The sequence below is a fragment of the Leiobunum rupestre genome, chromosome 10 (genome assembly GCF_980474605.1).
Source record: "Leiobunum rupestre chromosome 10, qqLeiRupe1.1.hap1, whole genome shotgun sequence".
In the NCBI taxonomy this organism is placed as follows: Eukaryota; Metazoa; Arthropoda; class Arachnida; order Opiliones; family Sclerosomatidae; genus Leiobunum; species Leiobunum rupestre.
Window position 1 is genome coordinate 17,477,963 of NC_143393.1, and position 26,734 is coordinate 17,504,696.

Consider the following 26,734-nt stretch of genomic DNA (forward strand, 5'->3'; position numbering starts at 1 on the left):
ATTATTTAAGACCAGTAGCCCCAAATTCCTTCAGACCAGTGGCCCCAAATTATTTCAGTCCTGTGGCCCCAAATTATTTCAGACCAGTGGCCCCTAATAATATCCAATTATCAAAGTGGTCGTTGGTACCTTTGATCCCGAATTCTTACAGACCAGTGGCCACTAATAATATCTAATTATCAAAGTGGTCGGTGGTACCTTTGACCCCAAATTCTTACAGACCAGTGGCTCCAAATTCTTTCAGACCAGTGGCCCCTAATATCTAATATTCAAAGTGGTCATTGGTACCTTTTACCCCAAATTATTTCAGACATGTGGCCCCAAATTCTTTCAGAGCAGTGGCCCCTATATCTAATTATCAAAGTGGTCGTTGGTACCTCTGACCCCAAATTCTTTCAGACCTGTGGCTCCTAATAATATCTAATTATCAAAGTGGTCGTTGGTACCTTTGACCCCAAATTCTTTCAGACCAGTGGCTCCAAATTCTTTCAGACCAGTGACCCCTAATAATATCTAATTATCAAAGTGGTCGTTGGTACCTTTGACCCCAAATTCTTTCAGACCTGTAGCTCCAAATTCTTTCAGACCAGTGGCTCCAAATTCTTACAGACCAGTGGCCCCAAATTCTTACAGACCAGTGGCCCCAAATTATTTAAGACCAGTAGCCCCAAATTCCTTCAGACCAGTGGCTCCAAATTCCTTCAGACCAGTGACCCCTAATAACTTATAATCAAAGTGGTCGTTGGTACCTTTGACCCCAAATTATTTCAGACCTGTGGCCCCAAAATCTTTCAGACCTGTGGCTCCAAATTCTTTCGGACCAGTGGCTCCAAATTCTTTCAGACCAGTGGCCCCTAATATCTAATTATCAAAGTGGTCGTTGGTACCTTTGACCCCAAATTCTTTCAGATCTGTGGCCCCAAATTCTTTCAGACCTGTGGCTTCAAATTATTACAGACCGGTGGCTCCAAATTCTTTCAGACCAGTGGCCCCTAATATCTAATTATCAAAGTGGTCGGTGGTACCTTTTACCCCAAATTCTTTCAGACCTGTGGCCCCTAATTCTTTCAGACCAGTGGCCTCTAATAATATCTAATTATCAAAGTGGTCCTTGGTACCTTTGATCCCGAATTCTTACAGACCAGTGGCCACTAATAATATCTAATTATCAAAGTGGTCGGTGGTACCTTTTACCCCAAATTCTTTCAGACCTGTGGCCCCTAATTCTTTCAGACCAGTGGCCTCTAATAATATCTAATTATCAAAGTGGTCCTTGGTACCTTTGATCCCGAATTCTTACAGACCAGTGGCCACTAATAATATCTAATTATCAAAGTGGTCGGTGGTACCTTTGACCCCAAATTCTTTCAGACCTGTGGCCCTAAATTCTTTCAGACCTGTGGCTCCAAATTCTTACAGACCAGTGGCTCCAAATTCTTTCAGACCAGTGGCCCCTAATATCTAATATTCAAAGTGGTCGTTGGTACCTTTTACCCCAAATTCTTTCAGACCTGTGGCCCCAAATTCTTTCAGAGCAGTGGCCCCTATACCTAATTATCAAAGTGGTCGTTGGTACCTCTGACCCCAAATTCTTTCAGACCTGTGGCCCCTAATAATATCTAATTATCAAAGTGGTCGTTGGTACCTTTGACCCGAAATTCTTTCAGACCTGTGGCCCTAAATTCTTTCAGACCTGTGACCCTAAATTCTTTCAGACCTGTGGCTCCAAATTCTTACAGACCAGTGACCCCTAATAATATCTAATTATCAAAGTGGTCGTTGGTACCTTTGACCCCGAATTCTTACAGACCAGTGGCCACTAATAATATCTAATTATCAAAGTGGTCGGTGGTACCTTTGACCCCATTTCTTTCAGACCTGTGGCCCTAAATTCTTTCAGACCTGTGGCTCCAAATTCTTACAGACCAGTGGCTCCAAATTCTTTCAGACCAGTGGCCCCTAATATCTAATATTCAAAGTGGTCGTTGGTACCTTTTACCCCAAATTCTTTCAGACCTGTGGCCCCAAATTCTTTCAGAGCAGTGGCCCCTATACCTAATTATCAAAGTGGTCGTTGGTACCTCTGACCCCAAATTCTTTCAGACCTGTGGCCCCTAATAATATCTAATTATCAAAGTGGTCGTTGGTACCTTTGACCCGAAATTCTTTCAGACCTGTGGCCCTAAATTCTTTCAGACCTGTGACCCTAAATTCTTTCAGACCTGTGACCCTAAATTCTTTCAGACCTGTGGCTCCAAATTCTTACAGACCAGTGACCCCTAATAATATCTAATTATCAAAGTGGTCGTTGGTACCTTTGACCCCAAATTCTTTCAGATCTGTGGCCCCAAATTCTTTCAGATCTGTGGCCCCAAATTCTTTCAGACAAGTGGCTCCAAATTCTTTCAGACCAGTGGCCCCTAATATATAATTATCAAAGTGGTCGTTGGTACCTTTGACCCCAAATTCTTACAGACCAGTGGCCCCAAATTCTTAGACCAGTGGCCCCAAATTCTTAGACCAGTGGCCCCAAATTCTTACAGACCAGTGGCCCCAAATTATTTAAGACCAGTAGCCCCAAATTCCTTCAGACCAGTGGCCCCAAATTATTTCAGTCCTGTGGCCCCAAATTATTTCAGACCAGTGGCCCCTAATAATATCCAATTATCAAAGTGGTCGTTGGTACCTTTGATCCCGAATTCTTACAGACCAGTGGCCACTAATAATATCTAATTATCAAAGTGGTCGGTGGTACCTTTGACCCCAAATTCTTACAGACCAGTGGCTCCAAATTCTTTCAGACCAGTGGCCCCTAATATCTAATATTCAAAGTGGTCATTGGTACCTTTTACCCCAAATTATTTCAGACATGTGGCCCCAAATTCTTTCAGAGCAGTGGCCCCTATATCTAATTATCAAAGTGGTCGTTGGTACCTCTGACCCCAAATTCTTTCAGACCTGTGGCTCCTAATAATATCTAATTATCAAAGTGGTCGTTGGTACCTTTGACCCTAAATTCTTTCAGACCTGTGGCCCTAAATTCTTTCAGATCTGTGGCCCCAAATTCTTTCAGATCTGTGGCCCCAAATTCTTTCAGACAAGTGGCTCCAAATTCTTTCAGACCAGTGGCCCCTAATATCTTATTATCAAAGTGGTCGTTGGTACCTTTGACCCCAAATTATTTCAGACCTGTGGCCCCAAAATCTTTCAGACCTGTGGCTCCAAATTCTTTCGGACCAGTGGCTCCAAATTCTTTCAGACCAGTGGCCCCTAATAATATCTAATTATCAAAGTGGTCTTTGGTACCTTCGACCCCAAATTCTTACAGACCAGTGACCCCTAATAATATCTAATTATCAAAGTGGTCGTTGGTACCTTTGACCCCAAATTCTTTCAGATCTGTGGCCCCAAATTCTTTCAGATCTGTGGCCCCAAATTCTTTCAGACAAGTGGCCCCTAATATCTTATTATCAAAGTGGTCGTTTGTACCTTTGACAACAAATTCTTTCAGACCAGTGGCCCCTAATATATAATTATCAAAGTGGTCGTTGGTACCTTTGACCCCAAATTCTTACAGACCAGTGGCCACTAATAATATCTAATTATCAAAGTGGTCGGTGGTACCTTTTACCCCAAATTCTTTCAGACCTGTGGCCCCTAATTCTTTCAGACCAGTGGCCTCTAATAATATCTAATTATCAAAGTGGTCCTTGGTACCTTTGATCCCGAATTCTTACAGACCAGTGGCCACTAATAATATCTAATTATCAAAGTGGTCGGTGGTACCTTTGACCCCATTTCTTTCAGACCTGTGGCCCTAAATTCTTTCAGACCTGTGGCTCCAAATTCTTACAGACCAGTGGCTCCAAATTCTTTCAGACCAGTGGCCCCTAATATCTAATATTCAAAGTGGTCGTTGGTACCTTTTACCCCAAATTCTTTCAGACCTGTGGCCCCAAATTCTTTCAGAGCAGTGGCCCCTATACCTAATTATCAAAGTGGTCGTTGGTACCTCTGACCCCAAATTCTTTCAGACCTGTGGCCCCTAATAATATCTAATTATCAAAGTGGTCGTTGGTACCTTTGACCCGAAATTCTTTCAGACCTGTGGCCCTAAATTCTTTCAGACCTGTGACCCTAAATTCTTTCAGACCTGTGACCCTAAATTCTTTCAGACCTGTGGCTCCAAATTCTTACAGACCAGTGACCCCTAATAATATCTAATTATCAAAGTGGTCGTTGGTACCTTTGACCCCAAATTCTTTCAGATCTGTGGCCCCAAATTCTTTCAGATCTGTGGCCCCAAATTCTTTCAGACAAGTGGCTCCAAATTCTTTCAGACCAGTGGCCCCTAATATATAATTATCAAAGTGGTCGTTGGTACCTTTGACCCCAAATTCTTACAGACCAGTGGCCCCAAATTCTTAGACCAGTGGCCCCAAATTCTTAGACCAGTGGCCCCAAATTCTTACAGACCAGTGGCCCCAAATTATTTAAGACCAGTAGCCCCAAATTCCTTCAGACCAGTGGCCCCAAATTATTTCAGTCCTGTGGCCCCAAATTATTTCAGACCAGTGGCCCCTAATAATATCCAATTATCAAAGTGGTCGTTGGTACCTTTGATCCCGAATTCTTACAGACCAGTGGCCACTAATAATATCTAATTATCAAAGTGGTCGGTGGTACCTTTGACCCCAAATTCTTACAGACCAGTGGCTCCAAATTCTTTCAGACCAGTGGCCCCTAATATCTAATATTCAAAGTGGTCATTGGTACCTTTTACCCCAAATTATTTCAGACATGTGGCCCCAAATTCTTTCAGAGCAGTGGCCCCTATATCTAATTATCAAAGTGGTCGTTGGTACCTCTGACCCCAAATTCTTTCAGACCTGTGGCTCCTAATAATATCTAATTATCAAAGTGGTCGTTGGTACCTTTGACCCTAAATTCTTTCAGACCTGTGGCCCTAAATTCTTTCAGATCTGTGGCCCCAAATTCTTTCAGATCTGTGGCCCCAAATTCTTTCAGACAAGTGGCTCCAAATTCTTTCAGACCAGTGGCCCCTAATATCTTATTATCAAAGTGGTCGTTGGTACCTTTGACCCCAAATTATTTCAGACCTGTGGCCCCAAAATCTTTCAGACCTGTGGCTCCAAATTCTTTCGGACCAGTGGCTCCAAATTCTTTCAGACCAGTGGCCCCTAATAATATCTAATTATCAAAGTGGTCTTTGGTACCTTCGACCCCAAATTCTTACAGACCAGTGACCCCTAATAATATCTAATTATCAAAGTGGTCGTTGGTACCTTTGACCCCAAATTCTTTCAGATCTGTGGCCCCAAATTCTTTCAGATCTGTGGCCCCAAATTCTTTCAGACAAGTGGCCCCTAATATCTTATTATCAAAGTGGTCGTTTGTACCTTTGACAACAAATTCTTTCAGACCAGTGGCCCCTAATATATAATTATCAAAGTGGTCGTTGGTACCTTTGACCCCAAATTCTTACAGACCAGTGGCCACTAATAATATCTAATTATCAAAGTGGTCGGTGGTACCTTTTACCCCAAATTCTTTCAGACCTGTGGCCCCTAATTCTTTCAGACCAGTGGCCTCTAATAATATCTAATTATCAAAGTGGTCCTTGGTACCTTTGATCCCGAATTCTTACAGACCAGTGGCCACTAATAATATCTAATTATCAAAGTGGTCGGTGGTACCTTTGACCCCATTTCTTTCAGACCTGTGGCCCTAAATTCTTTCAGACCTGTGGCTCCAAATTCTTACAGACCAGTGGCTCCAAATTCTTTCAGACCAGTGGCCCCTAATATCTAATATTCAAAGTGGTCGTTGGTACCTTTTACCCCAAATTCTTTCAGACCTGTGGCCCCAAATTCTTTCAGAGCAGTGGCCCCTATACCTAATTATCAAAGTGGTCGTTGGTACCTCTGACCCCAAATTCTTTCAGACCTGTGGCCCCTAATAATATCTAATTATCAAAGTGGTCGTTGGTACCTTTGACCCGAAATTCTTTCAGACCTGTGGCCCTAAATTCTTTCAGACCTGTGACCCTAAATTCTTTCAGACCTGTGACCCTAAATTCTTTCAGACCTGTGGCTCCAAATTCTTACAGACCAGTGACCCCTAATAATATCTAATTATCAAAGTGGTCGTTGGTACCTTTGACCCCAAATTCTTTCAGATCTGTGGCCCCAAATTCTTTCAGATCTGTGGCCCCAAATTCTTTCAGACAAGTGGCTCCAAATTCTTTCAGACCAGTGGCCCCTAATATATAATTATCAAAGTGGTCGTTGGTACCTTTTACCCCAAATTCTTTCAGACCTGTGGCCCCTAATTCTTTCAGACCAGTGGCCTCTAATAATATCTAATTATCAAAGTGGTCCTTGGTACCTTTGATCCCGAATTCTTACAGACCAGTGGCCACTAATAATATCTAATTATCAAAGTGGTCGGTGGTACCTTTGACCCCATTTCTTTCAGACCTGTGGCCCTAAATTCTTTCAGACCTGTGGCTCCAAATTCTTACAGACCAGTGGCTCCAAATTCTTTCAGACCAGTGGCCCCTAATATCTAATATTCAAAGTGGTCGTTGGTACCTTTTACCCCAAATTCTTTCAGACCTGTGGCCCCAAATTCTTTCAGAGCAGTGGCCCCTATACCTAATTATCAAAGTGGTCGTTGGTACCTCTGACCCCAAATTCTTTCAGACCTGTGGCCCCAAATTCTTTCAGACCAGTAGCCCCAAATTCCTTCAGACCAGTGGACCCAAATTCCTCCAGACCAGTGGCCTCTAATAATATCTAATTATCAAAGTGGTCCTTGGTACCTTTGATCCCGAATTCTTACAGACCAGTGGCTCCAAATTCTTTCAGACCAGTGGCCCCTAATATCTAATATTCAAAGTGGTCATTGGTACCTTTTACCCCAAATTATTTCAGACATGTGGCCCCAAATTCTTTCAGAGCAGTGGCCCCTATATCTAATTATCAAAGTGGTCGTTGGTACCTCTGACCCCAAATTCTTTCAGACCTGTGGCCCTAAATTCTTTCAGACCTGTGACCCTAAATTCTTTCAGACCTGTGACCCTAAATTCTTTCAGACCTGTGGCTCCAAATTCTTACAGACCAGTGACCCCTAATAATATCTAATTATCAAAGTGGTCGTTGGTACCTTTGACCCCAAATTCTTTCAGATCTGTGGCCCCAAATTCTTTCAGATCTGTGGCCCCAAATTCTTTCAGACAAGTGGCTCCAAATTCTTTCAGACCAGTGGCCCCTAATATATAATTATCAAAGTGGTCGTTGGTACCTTTGACCCCAAATTCTTACAGACCAGTGGCCCCAAATTCTTAGACCAGTGGCCCCAAATTCTTAGACCAGTGGCCCCAAATTCTTACAGACCAGTGGCCCCAAATTATTTAAGACCAGTAGCCCCAAATTCCTTCAGACCAGTGGCCCCAAATTATTTCAGTCCTGTGGCCCCAAATTATTTCAGACCAGTGGCCCCTAATAATATCCAATTATCAAAGTGGTCGTTGGTACCTTTGATCCCGAATTCTTACAGACCAGTGGCCACTAATAATATCTAATTATCAAAGTGGTCGGTGGTACCTTTGACCCCAAATTCTTACAGACCAGTGGCTCCAAATTCTTTCAGACCAGTGGCTCCAAATTCTTTCAGACCAGTGGCCCCTAATATCTAATATTCAAAGTGGTCATTGGTACCTTTTACCCCAAATTATTTCAGACATGTGGCCCCAAATTCTTTCAGAGCAGTGGCCCCTATATCTAATTATCAAAGTGGTCGTTGGTACCTCTGACCCCAAATTCTTTCAGACCTGTGGCTCCTAATAATATCTAATTATCAAAGTGGTCGTTGGTACCTTTGACCCTAAATTCTTTCAGACCTGTGGCCCTAAATTCTTTCAGATCTGTGGCCCCAAATTCTTTCAGATCTGTGGCCCCAAATTCTTTCAGACAAGTGGCTCCAAATTCTTTCAGACCAGTGGCCCCTAATATCTTATTATCAAAGTGGTCGTTGGTACCTTTGACCCCAAATTCTTTCAGACCAGTGGCCCCTAATATATAATTTTCAAAGTGGTCGTTGGTACCTTTGACCCCAAATTCTTTCAGATCTGTGGCCCCAAATTCTTTCAGACCTGTGGCTTCAAATTATTACAGACCGGTGGCTCCAAATTCTTTCAGACCAGTGGCCCCTAATATCTAATTATCAAAGTGGTCGTTGGTACCTTTGACCCCAAATTCTTTCAGACCTGTGGCCCCAAATTCTTTCAGACAAGTAGCCCCAAATTCCTTCAGACCAGTGGACCCAAATTCCTCCAGACCAGTGGCCTCTAATAATATCTAATTATCAAAGTGGTCCTTGGTACCTTTGATCCCGAATTCTTACAGACCAGTGGCCACTAATAATATCTAATTATCAAAGTGGTCGGTGGTACCTTTTACCCCAAATTCTTTCAGACCTGTGGCCCCTAGTTCTTTCAGACCAGTGGCCTCTAATAATATCTAATTATCAAAGTGGTCCTTGGTACCTTTGATCCCGAATTCTTACAGACCAGTGGCCACTAATAATATCTAATTATCAAAGTGGTCGGTGGTACCTTTGACCCCAAATTCTTTCAGACCTGTGGCCCTAAATTCTTTCAGACCTGTGGCTCCAAATTCTTACAGACCAGTGGCTCCAAATTCTTTCAGACCAGTGGCCCCTAATATCTAATATTCAAAGTGGTCGTTGGTACCTTTTACCCCAAATTCTTTCAGACCTGTGGCCCCAAATTCTTTCAGAGCAGTGGCCCCTATACCTAATTATCAAAGTGGTCGTTGGTACCTCTGACCCCAAATTCTTTCAGACCTGTGGCCCCTAATAATATCTAATTATCAAAGTGGTCGTTGGTACCTTTGACCCGAAATTCTTTCAGACCTGTGGCCCTAAATTCTTTCAGACCTGTGACCCTAAATTCTTTCAGACCTGTGGCTCCAAATTCTTACAGACCAGTGACCCCTAATAATATCTAATTATCAAAGTGGTCGTTGGTACCTTTGACCCCAAATTCTTTCAGATCTGTGGCCCCAAATTCTTTCAGATCTGTGGCCCCAAATTCTTTCAGACAAGTGGCTCCAAATTCTTTCAGACCAGTGGCCCCTAATATATAATTATCAAAGTGGTCGTTGGTACCTTTGACCCCAAATTCTTACAGACCAGTGGCCCCAAATTCTTAGACCAGTGGCCCCAAATTCTTAGACCAGTGGCCCCAAATTCTTACAGACCAGTGGCCCCAAATTATTTAAGACCAGTAGCCCCAAATTCCTTCAGACCAGTGGCCCCAAATTATTTCAGTCCTGTGGCCCCAAATTATTTCAGACCAGTGGCCCCTAATAATATCCAATTATCAAAATGGTCGTTGGTACCTTTGATCCCGAATTCTTACAGACCAGTGGCCACTAATAATATCTAATTATCAAAGTGGTCGGTGGTACCTTTGACCCCAAATTCTTACAGACCAGTGGCTCCAAATTCTTTCAGACCAGTGGCCCCTAATATCTAATATTCAAAGTGGTCATTGGTACCTTTTACCCCAAATTATTTCAGACATGTGGCCCCAAATTCTTTCAGAGCAGTGGCCCCTATATCTAATTATCAAAGTGGTCGTTGGTACCTCTGACCCCAAATTCTTTCAGACCTGTGGCTCCTAATAATATCTAATTATCAAAGTGGTCGTTGGTACCTTTGACCCTAAATTCTTTCAGACCTGTGGCCCTAAATTCTTTCAGATCTGTGGCCCCAAATTCTTTCAGATCTGTGGCCCCAAATTCTTTCAGACAAGTGGCTCCAAATTCTTTCAGACCAGTGGCCCCTAATATCTTATTATCAAAGTGGTCGTTGGTACCTTTGACCCCAAATTATTTCAGACCTGTGGCCCCAAAATCTTTCAGACCTGTGGCTCCAAATTCTTTCGGACCAGTGGCTCCAAATTCTTTCAGACCAGTGGCCCCTAATATCTAATTATCAAAGTGGTCGTTGGTACCTTTGACCCCAAATTCTTTCAGATCTGTGGCCCCAAATTCTTTCAGACCTGTGGCTTCAAATTATTACAGACCGGTGGCTCCAAATTCTTTCAGACCAGTGGCCCCTAATATCTAATTATCAAAGTGGTCGTTGGTACCTTTGACCCCAAATTCTTTCAGACCTGTGGCCCCAAATTCTTTCAGACCAGTAGCCCCAAATTCCTTCAGACCAGTGGACCCAAATTCCTCCAGACCAGTGGCCTCTAATAATATCTAATTATCAAAGTGGTCCTTGGTACCTTTGATCCCGAATTCTTACAGACCAGTGGCCACTAATAATATCTAATTATCAAAGTGGTCGGTGGTACCTTTTACCCCAAATTCTTTCAGACCTGTGGCCCCTAATTCTTTCAGACCAGTGGCCTCTAATAATATCTAATTATCAAAGTGGTCCTTGGTACCTTTGATCCCGAATTCTTACAGACCAGTGGCCACTAATAATATCTAATTATCAAAGTGGTCGGTGGTACCTTTGACCCCAAATTCTTTCAGACCTGTGGCCCTAAATTCTTTCAGACCTGTGGCTCCAAATTCTTACAGACCAGTGGCTCCAAATTCTTTCAGACCAGTGGCCCCTAATATCTAATATTCAAAGTGGTCGTTGGTACCTTTTACCCCAAATTCTTTCAGACCTGTGGCCCCAAATTCTTTCAGAGCAGTGGCCCCTATACCTAATTATCAAAGTGGTCGTTGGTACCTCTGACCCCAAATTCTTTCAGACCTGTGGCCCCTAATAATATCTAATTATCAAAGTGGTCGTTGGTACCTTTGACCCGAAATTCTTTCAGACCTGTGGCCCTAAATTCTTTCAGACCTGTGACCCTAAATTCTTTCAGACCTGTGGCTCCAAATTCTTACAGACCAGTGACCCCTAATAATATCTAATTATCAAAGTGGTCGTTGGTACCTTTGACCCCGAATTCTTACAGACCAGTGGCCACTAATAATATCTAATTATCAAAGTGGTCGGTGGTACCTTTGACCCCATTTCTTTCAGACCTGTGGCCCTAAATTCTTTCAGACCTGTGGCTCCAAATTCTTACAGACCAGTGGCTCCAAATTCTTTCAGACCAGTGGCCCCTAATATCTAATATTCAAAGTGGTCGTTGGTACCTTTTACCCCAAATTCTTTCAGACCTGTGGCCCCAAATTCTTTCAGAGCAGTGGCCCCTATACCTAATTATCAAAGTGGTCGTTGGTACCTCTGACCCCAAATTCTTTCAGACCTGTGGCCCCTAATAATATCTAATTATCAAAGTGGTCGTTGGTACCTTTGACCCGAAATTCTTTCAGACCTGTGGCCCTAAATTCTTTCAGACCTGTGACCCTAAATTCTTTCAGACCTGTGACCCTAAATTCTTTCAGACCTGTGGCTCCAAATTCTTACAGACCAGTGACCCCTAATAATATCTAATTATCAAAGTGGTCGTTGGTACCTTTGACCCCAAATTCTTTCAGATCTGTGGCCCCAAATTCTTTCAGATCTGTGGCCCCAAATTCTTTCAGACAAGTGGCTCCAAATTCTTTCAGACCAGTGGCCCCTAATATATAATTATCAAAGTGGTCGTTGGTACCTTTGACCCCAAATTCTTACAGACCAGTGGCCCCAAATTCTTAGACCAGTGGCCCCAAATTCTTAGACCAGTGGCCCCAAATTCTTACAGACCAGTGGCCCCAAATTATTTAAGACCAGTAGCCCCAAATTCCTTCAGACCAGTGGCCCCAAATTATTTCAGTCCTGTGGCCCCAAATTATTTCAGACCAGTGGCCCCTAATAATATCCAATTATCAAAGTGGTCGTTGGTACCTTTGATCCCGAATTCTTACAGACCAGTGGCCACTAATAATATCTAATTATCAAAGTGGTCGGTGGTACCTTTGACCCCAAATTCTTACAGACCAGTGGCTCCAAATTCTTTCAGACCAGTGGCCCCTAATATCTAATATTCAAAGTGGTCATTGGTACCTTTTACCCCAAATTATTTCAGACATGTGGCCCCAAATTCTTTCAGAGCAGTGGCCCCTATATCTAATTATCAAAGTGGTCGTTGGTACCTCTGACCCCAAATTCTTTCAGACCTGTGGCTCCTAATAATATCTAATTATCAAAGTGGTCGTTGGTACCTTTGACCCTAAATTCTTTCAGACCTGTGGCCCTAAATTCTTTCAGATCTGTGGCCCCAAATTCTTTCAGATCTGTGGCCCCAAATTCTTTCAGACAAGTGGCTCCAAATTCTTTCAGACCAGTGGCCCCTAATATCTTATTATCAAAGTGGTCGTTGGTACCTTTGACCCCAAATTCTTTCAGACCAGTGGCCCCTAATATATAATTTTCAAAGTGGTCGTTGGTACCTTTGACCCCAAAATCTTACAGACCAGTGGCCCCAAATTCTTACAGACCAGTGGCCCCAAATTATTTAAGACCAGTAGCCCCAAATTCCTTCAGACAAGTGGCCCCAAATTCTTTAAGACCAGTAGCCCTAAATTCCTTCAGACCAGTGGCCCCAAATTCTTTCAGTCCTGTGGCCCCAAATTATTTCAGACCAGTGGCCCCTAATAATATCTAATTATCAAAGTGGTCGTTGGTACCTTTGACCCCAAATTCTTTCAGACCAGTGGCTCCAAATTCTTTCAGACCAGTGACCCCTAATAATATCTAATTATCAAAGTGGTCGTTGGTACCTTTGACCCCAAATTCTTTCAGACCTGTAGCTCCAAATTCTTTCAGACCAGTGGCTCCAAATTCTTACAGACCAGTGACCCCTAATAATATCTAATTATCAAAGTGGTCCTCGATACTAGTCACCCCTAAGATCTTTAGTGATAATACTGCTCTCTGAGACCAGTAATTGAGCGTAGCTCTCACTGCAGCGACTGCGTGTGTGTTCGCGTGTCCGCACGTCATCGTCTCGAGTGAAAAGCAAAACAGGCGCCGGGACTCCTCTTCGTTCGCGTTCGGCGAGAGAGAAACGAAAACGTACCGTTTTAAATCGGCTGTCAAAAATAAGTGGGGCCTCTTCGCTCTCATAAGGAGCTCCTGGAACACGTGAGGGCAGAGAAGAAAAATATTCCCTTCTTAAACTGGAAAATATTCCCCTTTTAAAAAGGAGGAGATTAAGGGAAATCTAAAGGGACTGCTTGGTTTTATTTTAACGTAAATTTTAAATTGTTACCATTCTAAAATTGTACGATGAAAGTTAAATATAAATGAAGTTTATTGTAAGCAGCTGGATAGGAGCTACGATTTTAAATAATGTTTAAAAATAAACTTCAGATTTTAACCACTTTGTTAAATATACGTTATGCATATTTAACTTTCATCGTTGGTATATGTTTGTTTTAAATCGTGCTTTATTGCTTATATATAATAAATCGGAGGTGATTACGGGAAATCTTAGGAAAAAGAAACGGTTATAAAGGTATTACATTTTTGGTGAAAATGTAATAGGCGTTTCTATAAATGCAGCTCTCTTTTTCTTTCCTCCCCTACACGCATGCGTGCGAGTCACGGAATAAAATATTTAAAGGGGAACGGTCAAGCTTTAACCAGTTAGATAGCCCTATAGCCCATTAAAAACTAAAATTTATGGCGAAAACCGCATCAAAAAATATTGAGTGGTTAATTTTTAATAAAATAAAGAAATTTCGGTGAGTAGTCGGTGAAACAGAAAAACAACGTAAAAGCGCGCGCTGCCGAAGACGCAAAAAATTTGTTTTGCACGCGCGGCGCGTTTCAGTTATAAGCAAGGACAGTAGATACAGGGACGAGAAAGCAGGAAAAAAATTTCGATTTTAAACGTCTTCATATTCACGGGGAGTTAGATGTAAACAAACCGCGGCCATTGTTAAGACGTAGTTCACCATGGACCGTATTATTGTAGTTAGTTTTTCCCATTTTTATGTTAAATTAAAAATAAAACTACGAGTTTAAATAAAAAATGCCCATTTGTTTTGAACACTTAAGCCTCGTCAAGAACCGCTAAAATTAGGTGACCGCCATTTTTTTTGTTTACAACTAACTCTCCTTGCGTTTAGGTCGTTTTAGGTGATATATTCCAACAGAGGCCGCCAATACATTATCTCGTCCCTGTATCTACTGTCCTTGTTATAAGAGACCTAAGCCTAAATTGCGCGATTTTAAAAGTTAGGATAGTTCGCAAATCGCTCATACGGGGTTAGGGGCGATGGCGGCAGCCCCTAAGATGGCGGCGAAAATTCGAACCCAAACACCTGGCGTTATTTTTCGTTTCAACTTTTGGGGCCAAAAGCTACGTCTTGTTAATCTTTTGATACGGAAATAAGGCCATATTTGGAAAAGCTTTACCATTCCCCTTTAAGTGTTTAAAGCCTAGTTCCCACTTAGCGAAAAAACCAATTTTAGCGCTGAAAATTGACGCTCGCGAATAAAATTCGCGATTTTTTTCACATTCGCCGCTAAAGTCGCGTCTCCGCGGTATCTAGCGAATGTTCTATTTTTTGACGTTCACACCTTGGCGATAAAAAGCTTCAGCCAATCAGAAAACGCGTTCCCTCGATCTATTCCGCTCCCGTCCGTCACTTATTAAGCCTAGGTCTTTAGAAAAGCGGCTCAGCCAACTTGACCAAGATACTGAAGTAAAGGTAATTATCTCACGAATAGAATCGTTTATTTATTGAAATTATCAACAGGAACATCCGTTTGGTTCATTTTGAACTGATGTTTTACGTTAGGCCTAAAACATTACTAAAAACCCGCACGAGTTGTTTTCAGCGTTTTTAAATTTTCGCGCTAAAGTGAGAACCGCTTCCCCAGCGACCGAAAAAACGTGTCTTTTTTCGTTGTGCGAAAATTTTATTCGTCTCGAAAATTCGCCAAGTGGGAACTAGCCTTTAGTTAGTTTATTTGGAAGGCTAAAGGGGAGGTTCGTGCGAAATTGAAGGAGCTCTTCTATATCGAAATATTAAACCGCGTGCGCTTTAAAATAAAACGCTTTTATAAGTTTATCCTGACTATCGGTATTACTACTACTTCTAGGCAAATCACTGAACAGGTTTTATTTAAGCAATTTAATTGCACCATCCCATATCGCGAAGAAGAAAAAAGATAATGAATCTCATTAATAGAATAATCAAACAAACGCGGGATAAACGCGAGTTAACTAAATATTTCGCCTGTTAAATGATATTCTTCTTTTACTCGTAACTGTCGGAACACTAGCGCCATCCATTTATTATCCAAACAAATATTTGTAAAAATTTTTAAAAGTAGACGGCGATAGAGAGTCGATACCCCAAGTATTTTATGTTGATAATCTTCGGTGATTTATTAAGAATCTGGTATTTTTTTAACCATTCACTATATTTAAGTAAAATCAGAAAATTTTAAAGGACTTGTTTTATTAGTAAGATGGTGGCGGGTCAGGTTGATTTTCGTTGGTAACGAGTTTATGAAGGCTATGATGTCTTAGACCAAGAAACACAGGGACGTCTCGCATACCCAACGCTTTATTTTTCGGCGGGGCTTTGTTGCGGCTACGGTAGGGAGAGCGGGGTTAGGTGATACAGATAGTCAATAGGCGCCATCCATGAGAGATAAAAATAACGTTTTTAAAGTACTTGAAAAAATAATCAGCTAAGAATTACATATTTTTAAATTATTTTATTTTTTTATATTTTAGGGACACAAATATTAAAAAACGTACCAGAAATTTCGTTTTTGGAGCCACGCTGTTGCAGGCCACGTGCTGACAGATTGTAGGGCTGCGCACGTGACTCAAATAGCCAATAAAAATTGACTCACCTTCGCTACTAGCGACACAGCGCGAGATAAATAGGAAATAAGCAGCTTCGGGCGCGAAATATCTACCGTGCAACGTCCCCGTGTTTCTTGGTCTAAGATGATGTTAAGAAGCTTATGGTGGTCACGGGATTATTCGCGATGTTTTGCCTCGTGATCTGTGACGTAGAATAATGTAATGGCGACTGTTTTAAGCAGGGGCTTAGCTACGACCTATGCCTACGACCGTATGTTACATAATCACTCATAAGTATTCCTCTGTAGAAAAACTTTAATGAGACTTTGTTTGACACAGAACATACAATAAATGGACCGAAAAATGGAAATTTTAATATTCCTTGTGATATTGAAAAGGTTACCATGGAAACGAAATCTCACGATGGTGAGGCACTAGCTAAACTATTGCCGAGCCATAAACGCGCGAGGAATTCAGTGTGTTTTCAAAATCCGTTTAACCACAGACCACCTACCCCATCAAGGACTTGCATCAACCTCGAAAAAAAGGCTTTTCAATAAGCTTCGAGCTTAGGATATATAGCGCCATCTACCTTAATATATCCGTCAACTAAATATGTGAAGAAATAGCAGACATCTTTTGAATTTCTAGGTTTTTGCGGTTGAACTTTCAGCTGTTACGCAGAGAGAATTTTGAACGAGCAGACAACTTTCATATATTCAATTAAAAACTTGGTCGGCAGGCAGTGATACTTATGACCAAAATTTAAACTACGCACAAACCCTAAAGTAATCTATTAAGTTAATGACGCGTTTTTCATAACGGAGCTGGATGCGACTAAAATAAAATACCTCTATGAGTGTACCTTTACCTTTCGAGCTTGCTAATTAATTGTTTTCCAAAATAGCTAACGTAAATTTCTTTGATATTTAAGACCAAAGCTAATTGTCCAACAAAAGCACTTACAAATTAGATAACAATTTATAAAACAATAGCTTCTTTATCACGCAGCAGCTATTTACTGCGGAGTTAACCCAGTTTTTGAGAACTTTTCGAAAGTTTAATCTCCGATCGGAGGGAAAATGAAAACGCTAGTTCTAAATTCGGTGGCGGTGTTTTAACCTTGAAAATAACCATTCTTTTGGGCAATTAATTCAGACAAAGTTTCCTCTTCCTCCCAGAGATGCCGTAACTAGCTAGGTCTTTGTCGATCTGCTTTCATTACCACAAATAGTTACTAGAGTCATTGCCTCCTGGACTTTTCAACTTTGGTCATTTTAAGTTACAAATATCAATGATTTACGGTGTTGGTACTGTAGAAGGAAAAGTTTGGCTTTTTTTAGCTCGACGGATCGATAATCATCGGTAAAAAACATTCGCTCAGATGCTGCAGGGGGAAGAATACAGTAAAAGCCTCTTTTTCGTTCAAGCTGAACGTTTCTGTTTTAACAATTACATAATTTAATTATATTTTTCTTATTAGGCTGAACCTTCCTCTAGTGCTTAAAATAATTTTGATAATCCTAATATTAATAGTTAACGAGATATAAGGTCCTAGCTAGAGGGTAGTTTGGACGCTTGTCCAACTTGTTTAGCTCCGGTGGTCCGAATTAAAACGTAATATCTTAATTACTTTTAAATTTAAAATTGTCAAAATTATTTTAGGCACTAAACAAGAGGCTGTTCTACACTTACATATTAATTTTATAAGTTAAAATACAAAATTAAAAGAGTTCAGCTTGAAATAGCGCGAAAGTAGACAATGGCCGCAGTAGTCTTCCCCCTTAAGGTGAATTTGAAGTAGTTCTTAATGACTTAATCCTTCTACAAGAGCTTTCACTCGATGCCGGCCTGTCATATAAATCCTTCCCACTGTCCCTATCTAGTGGTGTGATGGGGTCACTGGAGCCTGTGGGGGGCTCCATACCTGGCTCTCAAGGTCATGTGATCGGGGCGCTGGGTCACTGGAACCTCATGGGTGTTCCACACTCGTCATTCTGTGACCTACTAAGGAGGGTAGTTTTGCAGTGGAAGAGGAAGCCACTCTAGTCCTCAGCTGTGCGAGGGTGGGTCTCGGGCAGCCTTTTGTTGGGCCATGATGAGGGCGTTTGTTTGCTATATTTGAGGCAGTCTAGGTGGCTGTCTCACTGGCCGAACGTTGTTTCGCAAAGCGCACTTTTGTCCGGGGCTGGTTGTTTTAGGTGGCCACTGTAGTGCTTAAGGCGGAGCAGCGGGGTACAAATACATATACTTATGTCATATAAATCCATTAATCCATGTCATTGAACCCGTCAAAATGTGAGCTTCTCGTCCTCCATTCGGGCGATCACGACGTTGATCACTTTCGATCCGCTTTTGACTCGGCAGCTCCTGGTATTACGGTCGTCGACCGTAACCGCTACATACTTTCGGATGAAGCGATTTCTGCCTGTCTTACCCAGAAAACCAACGCCCTATCGGTCATGGCTAGAAACCTCCAACAGGTGTCGGCTCATCATGGGTTCTTCCTGCTTAAGAACTCCTTGGCTATACCGAAGCTCTCCTACCTACTGCGTAGTGCTCCGGTGTGGCGAGGCGCCTACGATCTTCACTATTTTGATGAGACCCTCCGGATTGCTCTTCAAGAAGTTACCAATATTTTAATGGATGAAGGTCCATGGGTGCAGTCGTCGCTTCCCATATCCAAAGGAGGCCTTGGCATTCGTCACGCGTCCCAGCTCGCCCTTCCTGCCTTTTTTTCATCGCAGTCCAGCATGGCGGATTTAGTCCGTCAAATTCTCCCCCCTTCCATAGTCGCATCTGGGGACCAGGTTTTTCGCGACGCTCTTCAGCAATGGGAGCTTCTCTCGGAATCCACTTTCCCCCCTCAAGATCACTGGCGGCACCAGAGCGCCTGGGAAACACCTTTTTTCGACTTAAACACCAAGCTATTGTCTGAAGGAGCCTCGTCAGATCGTGATAAAGCGCGTCTTCTCGCAGTTTCTTCGGCTGAGTCCGGTGCGTGGCTAAATGCTCTTCCTTCTCCTTCTCTTGGAACCCATCTCTCGGATGATTCCTTTCGCGTAGCCGTCGGCCTTCGGTTGGGAGCTACAATTTGTGTGCCGCACTCCCGCGTTTGTGGTAGCCCGGTTGACTCCTTCGGTTCTCATGGCCTCAGCTGCAAAAAGAGTTCGGGCCGTCACTCCCGCCACAGTGCCGTCATGTTGTCAGAATTTATAGCCCGGTGTACCGGTAAGAAAAGAACCACACCACCGGAGGCCTATCATCAGAATGCCCTACGCCAGCGTCCACAAGCCCGGACAGGTGACAAAACCAGCATGGGTAGCAGAACCCCACTACTGATGGTCGCACCCTCGACGCAAGCCGCTCAACCCAGCAGAAGGTGCAACAATGGGACGACCAGCCCGCCACGTCGCACACAGCAGTGGGATAGAGAACGGATGCTCTAGCAACTCCGGCCGACACCCCACCGACAAAGGCAGGGAGCCAAGCCCTTTGGAGAGAGCTCCTAAAGGGGAACGGCGGGCACACAGCAGCCCGCATAACCCGGCACAGCTGGCACCGGAGATCCCGGTGGGAGCCCAAAAGGCCGGGAGATGGGTCCGCCGTGCCCTCATACGGAGGCCCGCAGCCCCACAGCAGGCTACTCAATCCGCCGAGGCGGCCAGTTTGCCCGGCCCCTCTCCATTAGCCTGGGCCGAAGCCCAGTATCCAGCCCACACCTGACCGAAGTCGGAGGTTGGAGATAGGACCCTTTGGACGGAGCTAACATCTCCCAGTGCGCCGCCGCCCTTACGGGTGACAAGAGCCGGACCCCGACTCCCCGGTAAAGCCACCAGTTATTGCACACTCCGACCCCTTGAGGGCCCCACAGTGCCGTCAACGATATATTGAAACGTGCACTCGCGTCCGCGGGCGTTCCATCTATTTTGGAGCCGTCTGGCCTGTCTCGGGACGACGGAAAACGGCCGGATGGTTTGTCTTTAATCCCGTAGACCGGAGGGAAATCCTTGGTATGGGATTTCACATGTACCGATCCTCTCGCTCCTTCGTATTTGAGTTCTTCTTCAACAGCCCCTCTCTGGGCCGCTACCCAGGCTGAAACGAAGAAGAACTCCAAGTACTCGGCGCTTGAGCACCGCTATATGTTTAAAGCGGTGGCCATTGAAACCCTTGGCTCCTTCTGCCGCGAGGGTTTGGCGCTGATCCACGCCATAGGCCGTAGGATTCGTTCCGTCACTGGTGAACCGCGCTCCGTTTTATACTTGATCCAGCGAATCGCGGTCGCCGTTCAACGCGGTAATGCCGCTTCGGTGTTGCACACCTTCCCGCCGGGTGCTTCCCTGGAAGACTATTTGGTCCAACTTTAATTTTTTCTTGTTGTTTTTTTTTCTTTCCTTTTTTTGTAATTTTCACACAAAACATTTATTTGCATATAAGATTATAAATTAGGTCAATATTTTCTATGCCATTAAATGCAGAAAAAACTTGAAAAAAAAAATGAGAATGAGTATGACACTGCCTATTATTTTAATCTGACCGAATATTTTTTTTGACACAATGAGTATTATATTGGTGAAAGGCGTATGTCTAGAATTTTAGTCAATAACACAGCTTGCTAAAAATATCATACTTGAATCTCTTTTTCCGGAAATATGTCATTTATGTTTTTAACAAATTGCATGGTCTTGACATTTTAAATGGAATATAATCTCATGTATTTGGTGTGGAATACCAACGTTTGCAGCTGTGGCCGCTCTTGCCTTTAGATTTAAAAATGTTTGACGCCACTGTACAGGCTAATTTGAAAAATTGAAGGGGTCTTCCATAAAGGTTGCTTGGTAGGTTATATTCCCTTTAAGTTAGGCTAGTATTGCTGTTTTTAGAATTATATCGTAACAAAAATGTTAATAATTCCGAAAAATATCTATTTCAACTTCGTGAAGTCGAAAAAAAGGCAAACCAAGTCCTACCGCCGTTACCCCTTGTAGGGGTACAGTCGACGTACTAAACCGTTAAAATACTGAATAAAATTTTGTAAAATAAATATAATTAAATTTGTGAGGGGCTTTAGCAATATCGCTACACCTACGCATGTCCGAAATCAATATTTAAAAGACCGGATACACCAAGGAGCAAGGGGTTGGACATTCGCAAATTTTGCGAACCTCCAAGTTAGTTCAGATTTCAAAAACTGATTTTGAGAAATCAGAATACGATTTTCACGTTGAGTTTTGGTTTTATAGGATGATATAGAGATTTTGGAACTAGTTTTCACCCAGATTTCGAGATTTTCAAATGGATTTTAAGATTTCTAAAATATGACCCAAATTGAAACCTATAGATAAAAATAAAGTACTTTGTGTTGATGAAAAATGCCTCAATGTTTTCAGAGCTTATCCATATTTTCAAGAAATGTATCTCATTTTCTTTCAACTCTTCTCCAATAGAGAGAAAAAAATATCATTTATTAAAAAATTTACATTTTAAAGAGTTGAATATTTTTTTGTACAAAAATGTATTATTATTATAGTTTTTTTTTTTAGTTCTTTCGCCATCTTGGCCTTTTTCTGAAACTAGAAATGCATTACAAAACTATCAGTTATAATAAAACAACATAACCATTTTTCAAACCACGTTATCCAAACCCTTTTGTTTCTGGCCGTATTGATAATATGACACAAGACAGGAATCCATACCTCTACTTGAAATGCTTATCCGGCCGTATCGCACATGGTAAGATCACTCTGACGGCTTTGGCCCCGCCTACGAGAGAAAAAACCCCTCTGCGCGCTCCCCTCTCACATTGTTGTGTGTTAAGTTAACATAGTAAAGTCTGCCGCGATAAGCATTCCTAGTAGAGGTATGGATTCCTGCACAAGGTATTAAGGTTTTTGAGTGTTTAGGTGAAGACATTTGGTTTTATTACCACGTTAAAAATACTATAAAATATCTACAAGTTGATGTACGTGGTTTCACACTTTCTGAGCCAAAACGAAGAAGCAGCCTTTGCAATTGGTCATTTCCTTTCCATCCTCACCGTCGTCCTGGTTTTCGTAGAAGTGTCTCCGCTTGTAGCTGTCCTCGTCGAGAGGATCGTCAGCGCTTTCCAGAACCCGGAACCCAGCTTCGTTTAGAGCGTCACTCACCAAACCCACATTCTGGTTCAAACAGGGGTAGCTTTCTTCGCCGACGTAGTAGAAATCCGCGTCAGCGTAACCTCTGATGACTAGATATCCTCCAGGTCGCAGGACGTCGGCTATCCCCTTGACCGCGAAGACGTAATCTTCGTAGGTCAGACTAGCCGCTTCTAAACAAGCGGCGGTGAATACCACGTCAAACGCTTCTTTAACTTGGCCCACGGGTTGAGGGTTCCTCAGATCAACGTGAATGACGTCTTTGACCTTGGACTTTAATCGTTTCTCGATTTTCCTGATACCTTCCTCTAGATCTCTGTTTAAATCAAGTTCAGTTTATGAAATTTCCATCTCCGTTTAAACTTTGCTTGCTAGAAAAACTTACTGAAATCCTTCTTTCTCGGCGCAATATTTAAACAAATTGAAATGTTGAATCATGGGTCCCTCGTGTTCCAGCCATTTCCTTACCGCCTCTTTGTTCAGGTCACTGAAGTCGCTATAGACAATGGTTTCGCACACTTTACTAAATGGAGCCATCCTATGGACAACTGGCCCACATCCCACCTCCAGGCATCGCTTCAAAGGACCTTTTAGTTTACCTACAGGTAGGTAATGATGTCTTTTGTTTGAAGCACAATTTTATAACGTATCTCTTACGAGAGAAGTACATAAAACTGATTATTTAATAAGAATAATATATAATCAGCTAGGCTAATACCCAAGGCACCACCTTAGGCCTAAGTCATCAAGCGACTTTTAAAGCCATTAATTCAGGTGGCCGGGATTTAATAATAATAATAATAATAATAATCAACTAGGCTAATACCCAAGGCACCACCTTAGGCCTAAGTCATCAAGCGACTTTTGAAGCCATTAATTCATGTGGCCGGGTTACAATGCGTAGGAGGGTGGTGGCAAGCCCTGCATGCCACGCGATCGAGCCAACAGCACCCTACACTAACTATTATAATGTTATAGCCTATATAACATAATCACTGTTAAGTATGCTATAAAGTTATTTTGTTTAATGAAACCTTTTTCGTATACGACGTAAATTACGTCAGCGCAGGACAAAAAAACGCGTCATCAAACTAATAGACTGTTAATTAAGCGGTTTTTAAAATTACCGCCACTGACACGAAAAATCCGAGTATAACAATAACACTATAGAGGTAAATACTTCTCCCTTAAGAATTAAATTATATTCTTTGTTTTGAGTAATTATTTGACACGTGGCTTACCCGTTTCGAAGACATCGTACAATTGATCCATGCATATTTTCTCCGCGGGATACACCTGGCTGAAGAAATACCATAAATAGCATGATACATCAAATTTTTCGTTGTATTGTTTTCGAACGCTTTCTTCGCTTTGAGTTTCTGCCATTTTCGTCTTAGGAGCTTTTTTTTTGGATCCTAATCTGAAACAGGACCAGCTCTTCTTGACTATAATTATCGACGATAGAACGCACCGCATACGCAATAGCGTACAATAATACAATAAATGCTTTCCTTTTATCATTATTTGGATAAGCTCTCGCGGTGAGGGACCCCAATGAGTGTGTACTTGACTGATTCTGGCATTTTACTTTAAAGATAGTAGCTTACTTCGTTGTAGATCAGTTATTTCGGTATATAACAGGTTTGCCAAGGAACATGGAAAACCTGGAATTCCTAGAAAGGTCAGGGAATTTGAATATGGGTATAAAAATTAGGGAAAAGTCAGGGAACTTTAAAAATTACTCTAAAAATCAGGGAAAAGTCAGGGAATTTTAAAAATTAGTCCAAAAATCAGGGAAATGTCAGGGAATTTTCAAAATTAGTTTCAAAATCAGGGAAAAGTCAGGGAATTTTAAAAATTAGTCTAAAAATCAGGGAAAAGTCAGGGAATTTTAAAAATTAGTTCAAAAATCAGGGAAATGTCAGGGAATTTAATTTCGGTTGGCATTAGGAAACTTTTTCAAAAATACAAAATCTTGGCACACCATAAGTCAGGGAAAATCTCCGGAGATGGTCAGGAAAAACCTGGAAAAGTCAGGGAATTTGATTGTAAGAAAACTGTGGCAACCCTGTATTATGTCTTCTCTGTGATCGTTATTCACCATCAATTCCTCTATTTTTATCTATAAAGAAAATATTCATATTCGATTAACCGCACAAAATTATCAAAAAAATGCTTCTAATTTTTCTTCTAAATAAAGTATTCAACATCATTACTTTATAAAAAAAGATATGACAGGAATTAATTGTGAGACATAAAGATTAAATCGTGACTATATTATTTTATTTTTGGTTGACCCACCCTCGCCTACCCGTCCACAGTGTATTTTTATCTGCTATTAACTTTATTAACTTCTAACGAGACAAAAGGTTGGTTATAAACAAAATATAAATTAATATATTTTGGTGCATTCTTAGTTAATAGACAATTATGTAATTTCTGAAACTCTTCTTCGCGCAATATTTGAACAAATTTTAATGTTGCGCCATTGCTTCATGGTAATCTATCCATTCCTTGACGACCACCGTTTTGCTCTGGCTATTGAAGTCGCTGTAAAAGATGGTATCGCTCAATTTACTAACTGGAACCATCCTATCTGGACGGTATGTAGGGAATAGAGCGCTTGATTAAAATATAGCGTTTTCAAAAGAGCGTTTTTCAAAACAGCATTTTGTTGAAACGGAGCTTTGTGAAAACAGCAGCTGTTGTCGAAATAGTGTTTCTCATTACAGCGGTTTGTCGAAAGAGCGTTTTGTTTAGTCAGCGTTTCTTGGTTAAGAGTTTCGCAGAAGAGCGGTTTGTCAAAATAGCTTTTTCTATAAACAACGTGTTTTTCAAGTTAGCGCTTCTCAAATTAGCGATTTTGAAACAGCGGTTTTTGTCAAGACAGCGGTTTCTCAAAACAGAATTAAGTCAAAACAGTATTTAGTCAAAATAATGGATTCTTAAAACCGAAATATCCGAAAAAACAGCGAGTGAAACGTACGAACTTTTAGAACAAGGTAGGCGAAAATCGTTCGGAAAAGTAATTGTCTAAGTTTCAGAGTAAAAAATTAAAGAATATGTTCCTACTGCAAATTGGTTTGACGTTTTCAGCATAGAAATAATTTATGAAATAGATTGGTACCACTTCTCGGCCTTTCGGCTAAGAATAGAATGTAGTATCGGTTGCGCTATGAGAAGGCTATCTCTATGTTATTTTATTTTTTATACATAACACGTTAACAATTTTAATATTTTCCTATAATAACCCGCTCGGGCAGATGGTTCAAGCTTAACAGGTTAGGTTAGGTTTTTATTTTTTTATGATTTTTGAAAGCAATATTTTTGTACTTAACATATTGAGAGGTCATAATTTTTTATTGAAAGAGTGTATAAGTTGATATTTCAATTGATAAAATAAAAAATATTGCATTGTTTATTTCGCAAGCAATCTTTTAGCTAGCACTTTTAGCGCTATTGAAACGCTGTTTCGACAAAATACTGTTTTGAGAACCGCTGCCATGACAAAGCGCCGTTTGAACAATTTGTTGTTTTGAGAAATGCTGTATAGAGAAACGCTGATACGACAAAGCGCTGTTTCGACAGAAAGCGGATTTGAAAAACGCTGTTTTGGAAAACGCTGTTATGACAAAGCGCTATTTCGACAAAAAGCTGATTTGAAAAACGCTGTTTTGGAAAACGCTGATTTAACAAATGCTGTTTAGGAAAGCGCTGTGGTCCCTACAAATCATATGGACAACTGGACCGTAACGCACCTCTAGACATCGTTTCAAAAGACACTTTAGTGCAATTATATCTTATGTTTTAAATAACTCAAAGCCTTAACTTACCCGTTCTGAAGACATCGTACAGCTGCCCCATTCTGGTTTTGTCGTTAAAATACACTTGATAATAGGAAAACCACTTGGATTTCTTCGCTTTGTGCTTTTGTCAATTTTGCCAATTACTTTATTTCAAGCCAAAAAAGAGAGACAAGTCGATTTTCAAAAAGACACAAATCTGGATTTTTTTATTAAAATCAATATATTTACGAAAATTTAATAAAAGTTTCAATCAAATTAACAAAAATGTCATTAATTTTACCGTGTTTTTGTGGTATATTAGGAGCTTTTACTTATGTTAGATCTTTACCTGGCTGGTACCAGTTTCGGTATTTAACAAAGGGTTAATTTAATCCCAAATGGTTCAAGGGGGAAAATGAAACTTTACTTTTAAGTTGTTGGGGGGGGGGGGGGGGAGTGCTAAATGTAAGTGCCTTTTAGGTAAAAAAGCGAGGTGAACAGTTTGAACCCACCTTGGATACGCCCTTGATTCAAATTTATAGAAGTTAAACACTTTTAGAGACCTTTTTCCTCATATTTATATAATATGAATTAATTCTTATATTAGTTTTCCAAGAAATGTGTAGGATAACCTGTAGACTTCTACACGTTTTCTGGTGCTGCCTAAATTACCCGTGAGTGACCATAAGGCATTCGCCAAAATGTTAGACTTACTTCTCACAATTAATTTCAGACTAATTATTTAACTACTCAACGAAAGTCTTCTGACACAGGCAATGCCGGAAACATTTGTTTCGAAATTGATCAGCCAAAATTTATCAATTTCAATCCGTTCTCCTCCAATGTATTTATTTTATTTTAATGAACCCATTATGAACTATTATGTATTGTGTATTGAAATATGAATATAGTAAAAAAAACATTAATTTACACTTCAAATATAGTATCTGGAATACATTCGAAATAACTACCATTAT

General features: G+C 41.3%; 1 protein-coding gene across 1 annotated transcript; it reads right to left on the reverse strand.

The window, feature by feature from the left end:
* Positions 1-21,260: 21,260 nt before the first annotated feature.
* On the reverse strand, positions 21,261-23,561 carry LOC149924885 (nicotinamide N-methyltransferase-like). Its single transcript, XM_090160554.1, has 4 exons — positions 23,214-23,561; positions 22,358-22,571; positions 21,805-22,288; positions 21,261-21,411 (listed from the first exon to the last, which is right to left on the reverse strand). Exons 1-3 carry the CDS (start codon positions 23,491-23,493, stop codon positions 21,811-21,813), a joined length of 972 nt encoding a protein of 323 aa, XP_090016680.1. The 5' UTR covers positions 23,494-23,561; the 3' UTR covers positions 21,261-21,411; positions 21,805-21,810.
* Positions 23,562-26,734: the final 3,173 nt, after the last annotated feature.